At 42.9% G+C, this 17,419-nt stretch overlaps 1 protein-coding gene across 2 annotated transcripts in view; it reads left to right on the top strand.

Annotated features, from left to right (window-relative positions):
• The window catches only part of AGBL1 (AGBL carboxypeptidase 1), an 840,069-nt gene that overhangs the window by 42,748 nt on the left and 779,902 nt on the right, over positions 1-17,419 (top strand). For both annotated transcript variants that reach the window (XM_058736653.1, XM_058736652.1), the window contains exon 2: positions 15,605-15,668. In XM_058736653.1, the coding sequence (XP_058592636.1) occupies positions 15,605-15,668 (64 nt within the window). The remainder of the gene's footprint in view (positions 1-15,604; positions 15,669-17,419) is intronic.

The following is a 17,419-nucleotide window of genomic DNA, read 5'->3' as shown; positions in this document are numbered from 1 at the left end:
TGTGGAGTTGGGAGCTGAATGCAGGAATAACTTCATGCCCCAGAAGCTACTGGCCAATATCTGTGAACTGAAAGGAAAAGAAATACTCCTTCTTGGGAATTATGCCAAATGTAGGCTGTTATTTTAGAATAGCATAGTGCTATCTTAGGAAAGGTCAGGGGATATCACTTGATGGGGGTAAGAAGAGGGTTCACTGACCTGCAGTGAACACTGACCTTTTTGACATGTCTATCTATTATGGATCCCAGGGGATACCTTTAGAGGAGCTTCATGTCTTACCTTAGATCTCTGAGGGCACACCTGTTCTCTTGAGACTCTTGGGCAAGTTTCAAGCAGATGAACACATACCACCAATTCTGTCTCTCATTCCTCATTTTCTGAGTCTGCCCCCTAAACAGCCACCACTGAACCCACAAAGCCAAAAGTAGAAGGTTGGTTTCTTAGTATGAGGATCTTTTACTGACCCCAGTCTGACACTGAATGCCTCAAGGTCGTGGAACTAGAAGGGGCTTGAGAAGTCAGTGCTTTTTACTCTCTTAACTGAATCATGAGGGAAGCCAGTAGGGGGCAGAGAGAGGAAGTTATTTGTCTAAAGTCCTAAGGGAAAAATTGGGTTAGAACCAGATTTACTGCCTGATGTTTTCTTTACCATATTATCTTTTATAAAAAAACGTTAAGAGAGAAGCTCAGTAAAACCTTTGTGATATTTTGCAGTTTAAATGGTGGGTCTAGATCCTTGTTTTTGTTTTTTACTGTCATGCATTTTCAAAATCAGTTTTTAAAAATCAAATTTTCGATGATTTTTATCGATAGGCTTTTGAAATTGGTTTGCATTTCAGTTACTATTGCTGTGTGAAAAATTATCCCAACCTCAGTGGCTTAAAAGGACCATTTTCTTTTTCTCACAATTTGGAAAGGACTCAGCAGGGCAGCTCTTATTTGATGTGTCTTGTATGATTGCATTGGAAGTTGACTGGGGCTGCAATTATCTGGAGGTTCAACCAGTCTGGACATCCAAGATTACTCACTCTCATGGTTCACAGCTGATGCCAAGTGATCCCAGTTTTGTTGAGAGCTTAATTGGGGCTGTCTACCACCACACCATATGGGTCTTTCCATATTGCCTCGGCTTCCTTACAGCATTGCCACATTATGGTAGTCAGCCCTCTCACATGGTGACTCAAGGCTCCAGATGCCACTATACCAGTGGCCTGGGCATGAATTACATTGCTTTTTATGGCCCGGCCTTGGAAGTTAGGCCTACATTCTGCATTCTGTTTGGTAATAAGAGAGTCCCTTGGCCAAGATTCAAGGATATGATTCCATCTCTTGATGGTGGGTGTGACAAAGCATTTGCAGACATGTTTTAAAATTGTCACAGTTTGGTTTCTAGGATCAAAGAGTTTTCACTAAAGAAACATTAATTTAGTTTGTCCTTTTGAATGTCCTAAAATTTTTTTTGGCAAGCTTCCTAGCTTTCAAAACTCAATTCAGAAAATATGAGGGAAAGTTACTCCTGCACAAATTATTCAACTTCTTTTGTCCTCAGTCTCTTCCTCAGTGCAGTAGGGAGAATGTTACCTAAATTGCAAGATGGGTTTGAGGATTAAGCAGTAAATGGTATCTGAAACGAAGTGGACACTCCACGGTAATAGTCATACTATTGTTGGCTATCTGGGTTGCCAATTCATAACCAGATGCCTATGTCTTGACTCGCAAACTGTACAGAATATGTCTGAAAATCTGCTCTTCTCAATGGGCTGGGAAGGCCATTACTACTAGGTTAGAGAATACCCAGGTGGCGGAGCAAGGCCATAAGATAACAGGGGTTCCTAAAATGGGAGACAAGAAGATACGAGAGGCAAAATTTTCTTGCTTTATAATTGTGCTTTACACTAGCTTGCTTGGAGAAGGGCATCCTCTTGAGGTTTTTGGGAACTGGTTGGTCCTGTGTCCTTGGAGAGGGAGGGCTGAGCCTCCCTGTCTTGGGTGCTCTTAATCTTTCATGTGTGTATTTCAGAGGTTGATGGGTTCAGATATTAAGGCCGTGAGCAACTGAGAAGGCAGCAACTCACTTCCTCAACATTGGTACTGAGCCTTGGGTGGCAGGCACCTGCGAGCATTATTTGCTTGTTGTGTTTAGATCCATTCGGAAGAGCTGAAAACTGTTTGGCACTTCTTTTCAGTAATCCTGAATTCTAACCTGCAAGTTTTGTGCTGTAATTTGTCAACTGTGCTTTAGAGAGACTTCACAGCCTTCCTAGAAATAGACATGAAGCCTGCTTTCCAATGAGTGTCATTTAAAAGGAATCAGAGAACCTTTCAGGGATGTGATGCTTTTGATTGCTGTCATTATTACTATGACTTGAAGTCTTTACCATTTACTGGGTGGGAACAAGTGTGCCTGGCGTTGGCAAAGCACAGCATTCCAAATTGTTTCTGCCCAGAGGACACATCCTTACCCTCATTGTATGTTTTGTTCATTATTCCCTCCTTTCCCCCCCTCCCCCGTTAAGAGTATTCTGTTAACTTGGAACCATCTTGAAGAGGGTGGAAGATTGGTCCAGGAAGATGCATCTCAAAGGTCCTTCAGATCTGTTTTTAGATTATTCACCTTTTGTTGGGCCATGGCACATATTAATTTCCCAGTGGTTTATTGAGCATTTGTTGTGACCCATGCAAAGAGCTAAGCATTTTACATCCATTACAGTATTTCTAACTCAGTTGTATCCATGAGCTGGGTACAGTGATTCATCCAATAATGCGGGTGAGAAAATTAAGTCTTACAGGGGTTATGGTAGCGTAAGTTTGTCTGAATTAAAAGGACGTGCTTTTATAACGGGTATAATGGGGTCTGCCCACCTGGTGCTGATAGAGGAAGGGAAAAATCTTACAGGCTTCTGGGTGCTTGTGGGAACACAGTATGTATGTGTGCATATGTGATCTGTATATAAAGTAACTAGGGGTAAGAAAGAAGACTGAAACAGGCCTCTTTGGTCAATGTGCTTATTTTAAGGTGCTGAGAAGAAAAACCAAACACATCTTTTTAAACTCTCCTCCCCTTTCCCTACCTTGGCCTCATTGGCCTTCCTTATGTCCCTTTCCTTTGCCATTCGCCTGCCAGCCACTGGACTCTGTATGCTACTCTCCTTTTGCTCTGCTTCATCCAGAGTATCCTTCCCTCCCATTTTTGCCTAGTTAATTCTTGCTATTTTTCAGCTCTCAGTCTCAGTGTGACTTCTTAAGGGAATCTTTTTCTGACTCATGTCAAATAAGCCTATTTCATGGTTATGTGGCTATGTAAACCTGGACACTTATTCCTAGTGTCCCTTTGGGTGACTATTTAGATAATACCTGCTCCTCCAACTAACCTGGGAGCTCCATGAGGACAGGATTGTGTGTATTTATGCTATGCATGGTGTTTCTGGTGCCTAACACAGTGCCTGATACACAGTAAATACTCAACAATGTCTGCCAAATGAATGAAAAATGGACCACAGTCTACCCTACCCCACACTGGACTGTGAATATCCTTTCACCTAAGAGGAAGATCATTGATTTTCTTAACAACTGATTGTATAAAACTCAATATGTGACTGAAGCATTTGTCAAATTCTGGGGCCTGAAAACTATGAGACAAGATCCCAGTGGGACTGTTAATTCTCAAGGTTACATTTAAGACACTCTAGCCAGAAAACATTACCTGTCATTTTATTTTATTTTATTTTATTTTATTTTATTTTATTTTATTTTATTTTATTTTAAACATTGTCTTATAAAACCATGTCACCCATCATCCAGCTTCTGTAATTATGGCAAACCTCCTTGTTATATGCCCCACTATTTCCACCTCAGCCCCCATCATATTGAAACAAATCTCATTTCATTTCATTCATAAGTCTTTTGGCTCAAACTCCTAAAACACTTCTCTCTTTTGGACCCATTTCAACCTCGACAGAAAGTTTCACCTTCCACCTAAACTGTATTTCTAATGATGCAGCTTCTGCTTGTTTCCTCTTGGGTGAAGACTTTTGGTGTTACAACCATTTTTGGTAATTGAAGTTTGTGATTAGTGCTCCCTTCCATCATTTCATTACCAACTCCAAATTTAATAATGCCTTTTAGTTAACCAATGGACCATCTCTAGTGAGTGTTCAAACTGCATGACTGGAAGAACAAATTTATTTTTGGCAATATGGTTTTCTTGGGCTATGAGCTGTGTCCTGGGCTCCTGGCTCATGAGTTTGGAAGAGGTTTTGTCTTATTCTTTAGAGATCAAGAATTAGAATTTCATGGGCTTGTTCTTTCAATCTGTGGGAACAGAGTAGCAGAGTGCTAGCACTCTGCTTTTGTGATATCAGGGGTGCTGTTCAAAATGGGATGGGGACCGACTGCTTTTTCCTGGTCAGTACAATTGGGCCTGGACTTGAGAAAATTAGGGAGAGGGGCATAGGATGCTTCTTTTTTCTTCACTTTAGTCTGTGATGGTATTGATGTTCCCTATTTATTGGCACATAATAAGGGTTCTACAGTAGTCCCTTCTCATCCATGGTTTTGCTTCCCATGGTTTCAATGATCTGAGGCCAACTGTGGTCTGGAAACAGATGGCACTTCTGACTGTCATGATGCTTAGGTGATTCACCTCACTTTATTTTATCACGTAGGCATTTCATCATCTCACATCATCACAAGAGGAAGTGTGTGAGTACAGAACCATAAGATATTTTGTGTGTGTGAGAGAGAGAGAGACCACATTCACATAACTTCTATTGCAGTATACTGTTATAGTCGTTCTACTTTATTATCCGTTATGGTTGTTAATCTCTTCCTGGGCCTAATTTATAAATTAAATTTTATCAGAAGTATGTATTATAGGAAAACACATGGCATATATAGGATTCATGCTATATGTGGTTTCAGGCATCCACTGGGGGTCTTGGAAGGTATCTGTTACAGATAAGGGGAGACTACTGTGTTTGCTTGTTCAGTTGCTGATAGAAAAATTGAGCTGTGAGGGGAGCCTGGGTGGCTCATTTGGTCAAGCATCTGACTCTTGATTTTGGTGCAGGTCATGATCTGATGGTTCGTGGGTTCAAACCATGCATAGGGCTCTGTGCTGGCAGTGTGGAGCCTGCTTGGGATATTCTCTCTTGGCTCCTCCCCTACTGTCTCTCTCTCTCTCTCAAAATAAATAAATAAGCTAAAAAAATTGAGCTGTGTACCTTGTTAATTTCTGTAACAATGGTCTCACTGGAATATACTTTGAGGTGAATCCTGTCATCAAAAAGGACAGCAAGACTCTGGCAGATTGCATACTAAGTTTCAATTCCATAGTTTACTGAGTGTCTACTCTGTGCAAGATCTCATACTAGGATCTGAGGATACTGAGGGGAACAAGACAAAATACTTGCTCTAGAGGAGCTCACAGTCTAAAGGGAGTGTGGAAGATTAAAAATGGTTGTAAATTCTTTTCTAGTGCTCCAATTCAGAGGTGGAGCCTAACTCCATCCTCTTGAGTCTGGGCTATGAACAGGGACTTGACAGACGAACAGAATGCAGCAGAGGTGATAGTTGGACTTCCGAGGCTTTCCCCCAGTCCTCTTGGAATCCTTGGTCTGGGGGAAGCCAGTTTCCATGTAAAAAGGCCAAGTACCTTCTGTCTGTCATGCTGGAAAGGACACATGTAGGTACTCTGGTCAACAGTCCATGGTGAGCCCAGTCCTTCAGTCTGCCAAGGTGACACTATCCCTGCCGTGGTGTCAGATATGCAAATGGCACCATCTTAGAACTTTCAGATCAGTCAGTCCGTCTACTAGCTGAGTGCCACTGTGACCTTACTTGACACGATGGACAGTAGAAGAATCTCCTGGCCAAGTTTTTGCCCAGGTTCCCTAACCACAAAATCAAGAGCTATAATAAAAAGGCTGTGGTTTTAAGCCATTAAATTTTGGCAAAGTTTGTTACCCTACAATAGACAATCAGAGCAGGGAGGTAAGACAGTAACCAGGATCTAGTAAGAATTCTCATAAAGGTATATACAAAGTGGGTTGTGGGAAAACAAATGTAGAGCAAACAATTCCTTTTTTTTTTTTTTTAATTTACATCCAAGATAGTTAGCATATAGTGTGATAATGATTTCAGGAATAGAATTTAGTGATTCATCGTTTACATGTGACACCCAGTGCTCATCCCAACAAGTGCCCTCCTTAATGCCCATCACCCAGCTAGCTCATCCCTCACCTACCTCCCCTCCAGAAATCCTCAGTTTGCTTTCTGTACTTAAAAGTCTCTGATGATTTGCCTCCCTCCTGTTTTTATATTATTTTTGCTTTTCTTCCTGTATGTTCATCTGATTTGTTTCTTAAATTCCACATATGAATTTCTTAAATTCTTAAAAATCATATGATATGTGTCTTTCTCTGACTGACTTATTTCGCTTAGCATAATACACTCTGGTTCCATCCATGTTGTTGCAGATGGCAGGATTTCATTCTTTGTGATTGCTGAATAAATATTCCATTATATGTGAGATACATACGCACACACACACACCACATCTTCTTTTTCCATTCATCAGTTGATGGACATTTGAGCTCTTTTTATACTTTGAATATTGTTGATAGCACTGGTATATACATTGGGGTGCATGTGCCCCTTTGAATAAGAATTTTTGTGTCCTTTGGACAAATACCTAGTAGTACAATTGCTGGGTCATAGGGTAGTTCTATTTTTAATTTTTTGAGAAACCTCCACACTGTTTTCCAGAGTGGCCTCACCAGTTTGCATTCCCACCAGCAGTGCACAAAGTTTCCCCTTTCTCCACATTCTCGCCAACATCTGTTGTTTCCTGAGTTGTTAATGTTAGCCATTCTGACAGGTGTGAGGTGGTATTAGAGCAAACAATTCTGTTCTCAGAGAGGCCAGGTCACCACATGGCACCACTTCAGAGTGCACCAACCATGTTGTAGTCTTTGTGAATGGCACCCCCTGGAGCTGTGCAGTGTGCAATGTGAGCAGACATGTGGTGGTTTTGGGTAATGGGTGCTGGGAAGGCAGCTTAACTGGGAGAACTATATAGAATGCATACTCGAGCTTGGAATTGAAATATAAGTAGGTTTCATGGGCTAAGGAAGAGAGGGGTAGAAAGGTAGAAATAGTCCTTCAGCAGTGGTAGCAACATGAGCAAAGTTTTGAAGTCACAGGGACTCATGATGGTCTTGGGGCATGGTCACTGGTCCTGTGTGGGCAGCAGGCTGGGGGCTGGGGTGCCTGGAGTGGCTGCCAATGAGCCTCCAACATGTGCAATGTGAAGGGTCTTAATTACATGCTATCACGAGGAGTCAGGAGGAGGAAAGCAACTGGGTGACACAGATGATTTCAAAGCAAGGGAAAACAAATGTGAAACAGCATTTGAGAAAATTGCAGTTCAAAACCCCACAGACTATGAGAGACACTGTTTGTTCTTCCAACTGCCTGCCTCTCCCCAAAAGCTTGGCAGAACCAGGTTTTATAGGAAAGTCTTAAACAACAGGGGATTACTCAATGATTCATTTAAAAGGATCATTAAAGGAAAATCGAGGCACATCACATCCTGCCTTCTTTAATTGCTCATTTATTATTACTGTGGGTGAGATAATGGCTTTGTGTTATCCTTCTAAATAGTGTAAAATATTTATTGGTAAATATAGCAGTGCATAAATTAATGCCAGTTGAGATTTTGTGTAGCATTCTTTCTCCACTGATAGCCATAATTTTTATTTAAAGAAAAACAATATTGTGCTGATTCATTCTGGCTCAGGGCTGCGTGAGGGCCTCATGAACACAACATCTGTATGACGATACTGTCTCTTAGTTTCTGTGGGATGGCTGGCCTAACAGTTGTTTGTGAAATTAATTTCTTTCCTGTTTATTACGACCGTAATGCTTGAGAAGAGGGCACGTGGAGGTGTGAAATTTTCTTCTTTTCCCCGTCACATCAGAATTCAGGAACAAACTACTTAACTAAAAGTGGCTTTTATAAGTGAGGGGATTTGTTATTTCACTTGTCTGAAAGTCCACAGGTAGGTGGTTCCAGAGAGTTGATTCAGTGGCTTCACGATGTCACCAGTGACCCAGGTTCATGTCCTCATACAACAACGCCCAAAAATAGGAAAGAGATTTTTTTTTTTTTGCATTGTTTTGTTTTTAATGTTTTCTCTCTCTCTCTTTTTTTTTAATCCTGGAAAAGAAATCTTTCTGGAATCTCAGCAGATGTCAACTCAGATTTCCTTACCCAGATCTGGGCTAAGATTCACCTCTAAATCATCACACAAAATGGAGAAAGGCTCAGAGGAGATGAACTGTGGCCCCTTCCCTGGGCAGGGGAGAGTATCATGTGCATACTCCCTCAGCACGCTACTGCCCATACATGAAACCACTGAGGTTTTCTTGGAAGCAATTACAGAGGGATGTCTCATGCATGTGCAGCCAAGTGTGTTGGCTACAGGTCAAACCAATTTAGGGGTGGTGATTTAGTACATTCTGCATGCCCAGCTCTATATCCCTGCTGGCAGGTACAATAGAAGCATATAGAGCAATGCTTGTTCTCAGGGAGCTTTAGTGGGCATTGTAACAAAGCAGGCAATTCATAAGCTTGAGATATTAATTCAACCCAATATATGGATGATCCTTGGACCTTTGGAGATGGGGATTCAGAGATGAATAAGACCCACTTCTTGCCCACAGGAATTCACAATTCCTTTCACCATCTGCTTCATTCAATCTGGTCATACTGGAAGCAGTTTTATCCACTGATGTCACCACACTCTGTCGTGCTTCCCCCTGAGCACACAGGGCTGCAACAGAGCTGGAACATTCCCCTCCCACCCCTTTCTGTCTGGTTTCTCAGAGTCGTCACTCATGGATCTGGCTAGGTTAATGCTCCTTCCCTGGATTCTTCCAGCATCTTACTTTGTCACGGTCCTTACCATCCCAGGTCCTGATTGTGTGCCAGGCCTGGAGCCCCATGAAGGCAGATTGCATTTTGATCAATTTGCATCCTTAGTCTGGTGCCTGGAACATAGATGGTTTTCAATGAACGTTTGTGGGAAGAGTGCATGAATAATTGAATGAAAGGAAATTAAATCTGGATCTTTTATTCCTCTTCAGTAAGTTTCTACTTTATTAGTTTTTCTCTTTTCCTCTCTCTCTTTCTTCTTTTTCTTATCTCTCCATTTCCTCTCTTATTGTCCTTTTCCTAGCCCTTTATTCATAATTAACTAATGAATCTAGCATTTTACAAGGTACACAATATTGTACAGCCTGGCCTTTAACTTTTATCCCCCTCCCTCTTCTCAGAGATAAGACCAATTTGGGGGTGTTGGAGGTGGATCCAGAACCATTAGTGTTGATCAGGAACACCATTCCAGGGACTTCATTTGTGAGCCACCTTTGGGCCCACTTTCAAAGGGCTGGATTCTTGCCATGATATTGTGATTTATAACAAGAAATAGATATGTCATGTATATTTCAAAGATATAATTTTTAATATATTTTAAAGTTTTTATTTATTTTGAGAGAGAGAAAGCATTAAGTGGGAGAGGGGCAGAGAGAGTGAGAATCCCAAGCAGGTTCCTCACCATCAGCAAGGAGCCTGACACCTGAACTCATGAACTGAGAGATCATGACCTAAGCCAAAGTCAGATATTTAACCAACTGAGCCACCCAGGTGTCCCTTAAAGATTTCCTTTTTAAGTAATTTTCTACACCCAGTATGGGGTTCCAGCTCACAACCTTGAGATCAAGAGTTGCATTGTCTACCAACTGAGCCATTTAGGTGCCCCAAGAAATACATTGTTTTGAATTTGTCCCATTTCAGGCACAGAGCTCCTAAAACCTTAGTAATCTCCAAAGTGATGAGAGCAATTAAGGTGTCTTTTGTTATATTAATGAGATAACTTTTGGGCCCCACCCTAGGGTGGGGGCTGGTTGCCGGGAGAACCAACCGTGTGGTTGGAATTTTCTGTCCCCCTGACCACCCGTTGGCTCTGACCTCTGGGGAGCGGAGAGGGCCTGGAGGTTGATTCTATGTACTTAATGAAGCTTTCAGAAAACCCAAAAAGGACAGTGTTCAGAGAACTTCTGGCTGGCAATGTAAAAATTAATAAAAGTAAACCCTAGGGGCCAGCAGAGGGAGCTCTCACATCCTACCACTTGTCAATTGCAGACCCAACAGGAAGACACTTGCCTTCCAGGTAGGTTTGCGTTTTGGCTTTTAACTATCCTGGGGCACCTGGGTGGCGCAGTCGGTTAAGCGTCCGACTTCAGCCAGGTCACGATCTCGCGGTCCGTGAGTTCGAGCCCCGCGTCAGGCTCTGGGCTGATGGCTCGGAGCCTGGACCCTGTTTCCGATTCTGTGTCTCCCTCTCTCTCTGCCCCTCCCCCGTTCATGCTCTGTCTCTCTCTGTCCCAAAAATAAATAAAAAACGTTGAAAAAAAAAATTAAAAAAAAAAAAAAAAACTATCCCAGCAGGAGGAGGACAATTTTCCTCCTTCCCCTGGCAACAGCCCAGCCAATGAGAAACTGTCACAACTCAGCTAATGAAAAGCCACGATACTTCCAGCTCCCAGTTTTATGCCAATGGACTTTTTGTTTATAGCAGCTCCGCCCAAACCCCCTGTATAAAAGAGCCAGTCTTTCCTTTGTTCTCTTGGGACTTGTGTGTAGTTTTGCAGTGGCCTTCTTGTCCCGGTTTGTAATCCTCTGCTACCCCAAATGAACCCAATTTTGTTGGTAAAATAACTGGCAGTTTTATTTCTTTTTTAAAAAGTTTTTAAATGTTTATTTTTGAGAGAGACAGAGCACAAGCTGGGGAGGGGCAGAGTGGAGAGGGAGACACGGAACCGGAAGCAGGCTCCAGGCTCTGAGCTGTCAGCACAGAGCCCGACGTGGGGCTCGAAGTGAAATCATGACCTGAGCCGAAGTCGGATGCTTAACTGACTGAGCCACCCAGGTGTCCCGAGTTATACCCTTTTATAGCAAACCGGTAACCTAGTAAGTAAAATGTTTCTCTGAGCTGTGTGGGCTGCTTCCTTCCCGAGGAAGGAAACTTTAATTTATAGCCAGTTGATGAGAAGCACAGTTGACCCTGGACAATGCGGGTGCTGACTCCCGTACACAGTCAAAAGTCCTCGTATAACTTTTGTCTCCCCCAACACGTAACTAATAAATAGCCTACAGTTGACTGGAAGCTTTACTGATAACATTAACAGTTGATTAACATATATTTTGTGTGTGACATGTATTAGGTGCTCTACACTTAGAGTGAGCTAGAGAAAAGAGAATGCTATGAAAATCATAAGGAAAATACATTTATAGCACTGTACCGTATGGGAAAATATCTACATGGAAGAGGATCTATGCAGCTCGCACTCCTGTTGTTCAAGGCCCAGCTGTACAGGCAACATCCTGGACTTTGAGGTTGAAGCCTGAAGTGGGGGGGCAGTCTTGTAGGGCTGAAGTGAAACTTTAGCCAGTGGAATCTGATGCTGTTTCTGAGTAGATAGTGTCTGAATCGAGTTTAATTGTGGGACACCCAGCTGGCATTCAGAGCATTGTCTTTTGGTGTAGGGGACCCCTCTCCCCCGACCAAGCACACGTTGCAATTTTTACCAGAATCAAAGACCAGCAGCCTCTCCAGAATGATGGCCCGGTTGTAGCACTGACTCTTGGTTCGTGTTTGCAGATTTGGGGAGACTAAGGAGGGGCAGGGAACATTGACGCTGGGCACATGTATGGATGACATTTGCAGTGGGACTCCCCTGGTGGGAGGCAGAGACAGTCAGATGAGTGCCTGCCGAGACTGGCCTCCTTAGGCTAAAGCACCCAGTGGAGGTGTCAGAGCAAACCCAAGTCTTTTTCCTGGGGAAGTATAGATATCAAGTGCCTCAGGATCCCCAGATGTCTCATCACACCTAGAATAAGAGTTAAACATTTATATTTTGCTATTTTTCTCATTATGGATTCTTTTTGCATTATAGTAAAACCTCGGTTTGTGAGCATAATTCATTCTGGAAACATGCTTGTAATCCAAAGCACTCATAAACCAAAGCGAATTTCAAGAACCGTTGGCTCAGTTGTGATCCTGTGATGTTCAGCGTCATGTACTACTTGTATTGCAAGACTTCGCTTGTCTATCAAGTTAAAATTTATTAGAAATGTTTGCTCATCTTATGGCACACTTGCAGAACAAGTTACTCACAATCCAAGGTCTTGCTGTAATTTTGATTTGTTAAAGTATAGCATTAAAATATCATTTATCTTGATTACTGCATTGTAAAATTAAAATTTTGCACCCAAACTAGGGCCTCACTTGTCTCACCCTAGTCACGGCCCTGGCTGGGATGTTGAAGTGTGAGTTCCTCGAGGGTATTAAGCCCAGGATTGAAGTGTAAGAACCGCTCTGCCCTGGGGTGCGACATTGGACTTCATAGCTCCTTTATGGTTCAGTGTGACTGCATTCTGAAAAACATGTAGGGTACGCTTTCCCTGGAACAGGTGCTGGGAATACAGATATACACAAAACTTGGTCCCTTCTCTAAAGATTCCTATCTAGCAGGGATAGGATGGGAAGCATGCCACTACCACATAGTGAGTGTGCTGTCAGGGGTAGCTCATAGTGATGTGGAGAACAGGGAGACCCCAGACCCAGCCAGCAGGAGGTAGGGGTCTGAATCCTATGGGAAGCCATGGGTTCACTTGAAGGATGAGTTGACACTGACCAGGCTCAGGAAGAGGGAACAGTAGGATCATAGGTACAGAGGCAAGAGACTAGGTGGTTGAGCAGGAAATTATAAGTAGTTCCACGCCACCGAAGCATATATTTTGGGCAGGGAGGTTGTAGTGAATGATAAAGCTGGAAGAGGCAAGTGCAATAAGACCATGAGGAGCTTTGGAAACCCTATTCAGGAGCTCTGACTTTATCCTGTGTGTAATAGGGAGTTATTGAAGTCTTTGAAGCAGATGGGGAACATGAGACTCACTAACGTGAAGATTAAAGCAGTGCCTTAAATAACCTGCCTAAAAAGTAGCATATAGGGTTCGTTTTTCTCCACATTCTTGCCAACATTTGTTATCTCTGGTCTTTTTGATTAAAGCCATTGCAATAGGTGTGAGATGATCTCTCACTGTGTTTTGATTTGCATTTCCTTGATGATGAGTAATGTTGAGTATCTTTTCATGTATGTGTTGGCCATCTGTATGTCTTTGGAAAAATGTCTATCCAGGTCCTTTGCTGATTTTAAAATTGGATTATTTGATTTTCTGCTCTTGAGTTGTATTATTTTTAATATGTATTTTGGATATCAGCCCTTTATCAGATACATGCTTTGTGACTCTTTTCTCCCATATTGCCTTTTCAATTTATTGATTGTTCCTTTGCTGCCCAGAAGCTCTTTAGTTTAATGTAGTCCCAGTTGTTTATTTTAATTTTGGTTGCTGATATTTCTGATGTCCTACCCAAGAAATCATTGCCAAAACCAATGTCAGGGATTTTTCCCCCCGTGTTTTTTTTCCCCTAGGAAGTTTGTGGGTTCAGACCTTATGTTTAAATCTTTGATCCATTTAAAGTTAATTTTCTTGAGTGGTATAATATAGGACTCTTAGGTATAGATACAAAAGAATTGAAATCAGAACCTTAAAGAGATATCTGCACACCCATGTTTACTGTGGCATGCTTAACAACAGCCAGAACATGGAAGCAACAAATTGTCCATCAATAGATGAATGGATAAAGAAGACACACACACACACACACACACACACACACACACACACAGGAGTATTACTCAGCCTTGAGAAAGAAGGAAATCCTGCCATTTGCAACAACCTGGATGGACCTTGAGGGCATTATGCTACATGTGATGAGTCAAACAGAGAAAGACAAATACTGCATGACATCACTGATCTGTAGAATGTAAAAAAGCTGAACCTGTAAAACAGAAAATGATGGTGGTTACCAGGGGCTGGGGAGTGGGGGAATTGGGGAAATGATATTTAAATGTATAAACTTGCAACAAGTCAGTAAATAAGTTCTTGAGATCTAAGAAAAAAAAAAAAAGAAAAGTAAAGTAAAAGAAAAAGAAAGAGAAAAGCAAATTACAGTGCAAAGACCACTGGCCTAGTGTTTGGGAACCTGGCCTGGGCTGTAATTCAGGCTTTGTTCTTATTGGCCACTTCAGGGGACTTGAACCAGTTTTCCCTTTTGGAACCTCAGTGTTGTCTTCTGCATAACTGAGGGGAGGTGTCAAGCGTTGCAAGGATCCCCTAGAACATCTACATGATGAGGTTTGGCACCACCTGAGGTTCCTCTTGAGAAACTAAGAATTTATCTTTACTACGCAGAGAAACTTTTCCTTCAGAACATCATGGATTAATGTTTCTGAGGTCTGCCCTGTATTTACAACGAATCTCAGCCCACTGACATAGTTGAGAACTGGGCTAGCTTTGGTCCACAAAGTCCCTTCTCACTGTCTCTGCATCAAGTATTGATGCTTTTTTTTTTTAATTAGTTTTTTTTTTATGTTTAAGAAACACATTCTTCTTTATAAAATTTTAATTCCAGTATAGCTAACATATGGGGTTATATTAGTTTCACGTGTAAAATATAGGGATTCAAGAATTCTATACAATAATCAGTGCTCATCAAGATAAGGGTACTCTGGGGGTGCCTGGGTGGCTCAGTCTGTTAAGTGTCCAGCTTCAGCTCTGGTCATGATCTCACAGTTCGTGGGTTTGAGCCCTACATCGGGCTCGCTGCTGTCAGCTTAGAGCCTGGAGCCTGATTCGGATTCTGTGTCTCCCTCTCTCTCTGCCCCTCCCCTGTTCACACATGCTCTTGCTCTCTCAAATAATAAATGAACTTAAAAAAAAAGAGAGTTAAGTGTGCTCTTAATTCCCTTCACCTATTTCCCCCATTCCCCTCCACCCCCCCCACTTCCCCTCTGGGAACTATCTGTTTGTTCTCTGTAGTTGAGAGTCTCTTTTTTGGTTGGTCTCTTTTTTTCCCCTTTGTTTCTTAAATTCCACATGTGAGTGAAGTTCATTGCTTATTCTTTTGCCCATCATGCTGATGTTACTACAAAATGGATCCCCAAAGAGGTATCCTGAAGGCTAAATATGGAGGCAGAGCCCCTGGGACCCTTATCTCAGTGAGTTCCCTCATTGCCGCCACTTAAGAAGCACCCCTTCGGGCGCCTGGGTGGCGCAGTCGGTTGAGCGTCCGACTTCAGCCAGGTCACGATCTCGCGGTCCGTGAGTTCGAGCCCCGCGTCGGGCTCTGGGCTGATGGCTCGGAGCCTGGAGCCTGTTTCCGATTCTGTGTCTCCCTCTCTCTCTGCCCCTCCCCCGTTCATGCTCTGTCTCTCTCTGTCCCAAAAATAAATAAAAAACGGTGAAAAAAAATTAAAAAAAAAAAAAGAAGCACCCCTTCAACCAGCTCTTACCGCCAAAATCTCTCCCAATGGGAGGGAGCACAGCCCTGCCACATCCATGTGTGCCTCCCTGACCACACCACCTCCCTCCTTTTGCGTTCCTTCATAAAGATGGCTGCCTGTGTTTTCATTGCAGAACTCCTCTGACAGGGAGTCCATCCTGAACATCCTCCAGGTTCTCGGAGATCTGCTTTCTGTTGGTGAGTAAGGGGTAGTGGGGGCACGTGGCTGTGTGTCTCCTGGAATCTGTGTGGCCTGGAGGGTATTGCTTCAGCTCAAGTTCTCTGTCAGGGACTCTGTCACCAGCCCATCTTTTTCACTGAGGTTAATAAGACCCAGGGTAAAGTGGGCTGATTGTACTTTGGGCTCTTAGGGTTCTTCAGTCTTGTCACACACCCTATGGTGACCCAAACTTAGGAGGAAATTCTGCTCTCGGTGGTTCTTCTACGATATCTCATCTATGGTTATCCCAGGTCTAAAGAGAGAGCTAGCCCTTCATGACTCTACTCCTCCCCTTTCTCTGCTCCCCTCTGTTGGCCCATTAGACAGCCAGGTATTAGCAACTTCTTAACGTATGTCAAGTGCAGATGGGAATATGGGGTAGGAGGTGGACTTAACAGTGTGGTAAGCTGTTAAGTTCTCAGAGAAAAGATGATACAGTTCACTGTGCTGGAATCAACTGAGTTAACTGGGGCAGGCCTCGGCTAGCTCACTTCAGCATGAGGGTCCTGGAAAATATACCTTCTGGGACATTGCAACATTCACTCTGTTTCCATTTCTGGGTATACCAGCCACATTGCATTAGAAAGAAACGTTAACACCAAACAAACAATACCAAAGTGAATGTCCCTTTCAAGCCACAGAGCCTCCAATTACAGGTTCAGGAGGAAGGGTCCAGTCATAGTGAGGTTTTCCTATAGGCTGTGCTGCCCTCTGATGGCAGGGTGACTTCCCAGCAGTCTGCTGAGTGAGGTACCCTTTGTAGGTGAAGCCAATTGTCTTCTGGGATGGTGCCTCCTTCAATTTGTCCAGAGGTGTCTGGAAGACTTGAATGAGACCTTGGAGTTCTCCTTCTGAGATAGGTGCTGATTATTGTTCCTTTAGTAGAGGATGCTACTTTTCATTGGGATTAAAAATCAGAGGGTCCCCTTTGCCGATAATGTCCCACCCTGTTGGCCACCTTGTGAGGACAACCATGCCCAGTGCATAGAGAATCACCGAGGTCTCCTTCCAGGTTGAAATGTAATCACTGCTTTTGAGCTTGTCCTGGAGCAAGGTTGGGGGGGGGGGGGTGCCCTGCTCACAAGTATTCTTAAGTAGAAAGACCAATATATTTTATCATAACTCCACACCCTTAAAAATTTTTTTTTAAACATTTATTCATTTTTGAGAGAGAGAGAGAGAGAGAGAGAGAGAGAGAGAGAGAGAGAACGAGTTGGGGAGGGGCAGAGAGAGAGAGGGAGACATAGAATCCAAAGCAGGCTCTAGGCTTTGAGCTGTCAGCATGGAGCCTGATGTGGGGCTCAAGCCCACGAACTGTGAGATCATGACCTGAGCCAAAGTCAGATGCTTAACTGACTGAGCCACCCAAGCGCCCTCCACACCCTTTTCAAAACTCCTGAGATGGATGATTGGATGCCTGTTTCTTAAAGAATCGCTCTAGCTATTTCCATATATTCCTCTCATCAGTTGCTGAAGACCAGCATCAAAAAAGTCATATACCATAAATTAAATTATTCCAGATAAACTATCACCCCAATCCCTGTTACTGAAGAGTCACACCTATATCAGAAGCCTACTGATATTCCCTCTTCTCTTAAGGGTATGATTCTAGGTAAGCCTATATGCATGTTTATATACATGCACACGCAAATACACATACATACACTGAGACTCAGCAGGTTCTCAGGAAAGCAGACTCCATTTATTAGAGCTGTGGTAGGTGAGCGCA

Source organism: Neofelis nebulosa, chromosome 7, assembly GCF_028018385.1.
Source record: "Neofelis nebulosa isolate mNeoNeb1 chromosome 7, mNeoNeb1.pri, whole genome shotgun sequence".
Lineage (NCBI taxonomy): Eukaryota > Metazoa > Chordata > Mammalia > Carnivora > Felidae > Neofelis > Neofelis nebulosa.
Note: the sequence above shows the minus strand (reverse complement) of the source record. Positions and strands in the feature narration are given on the sequence as shown.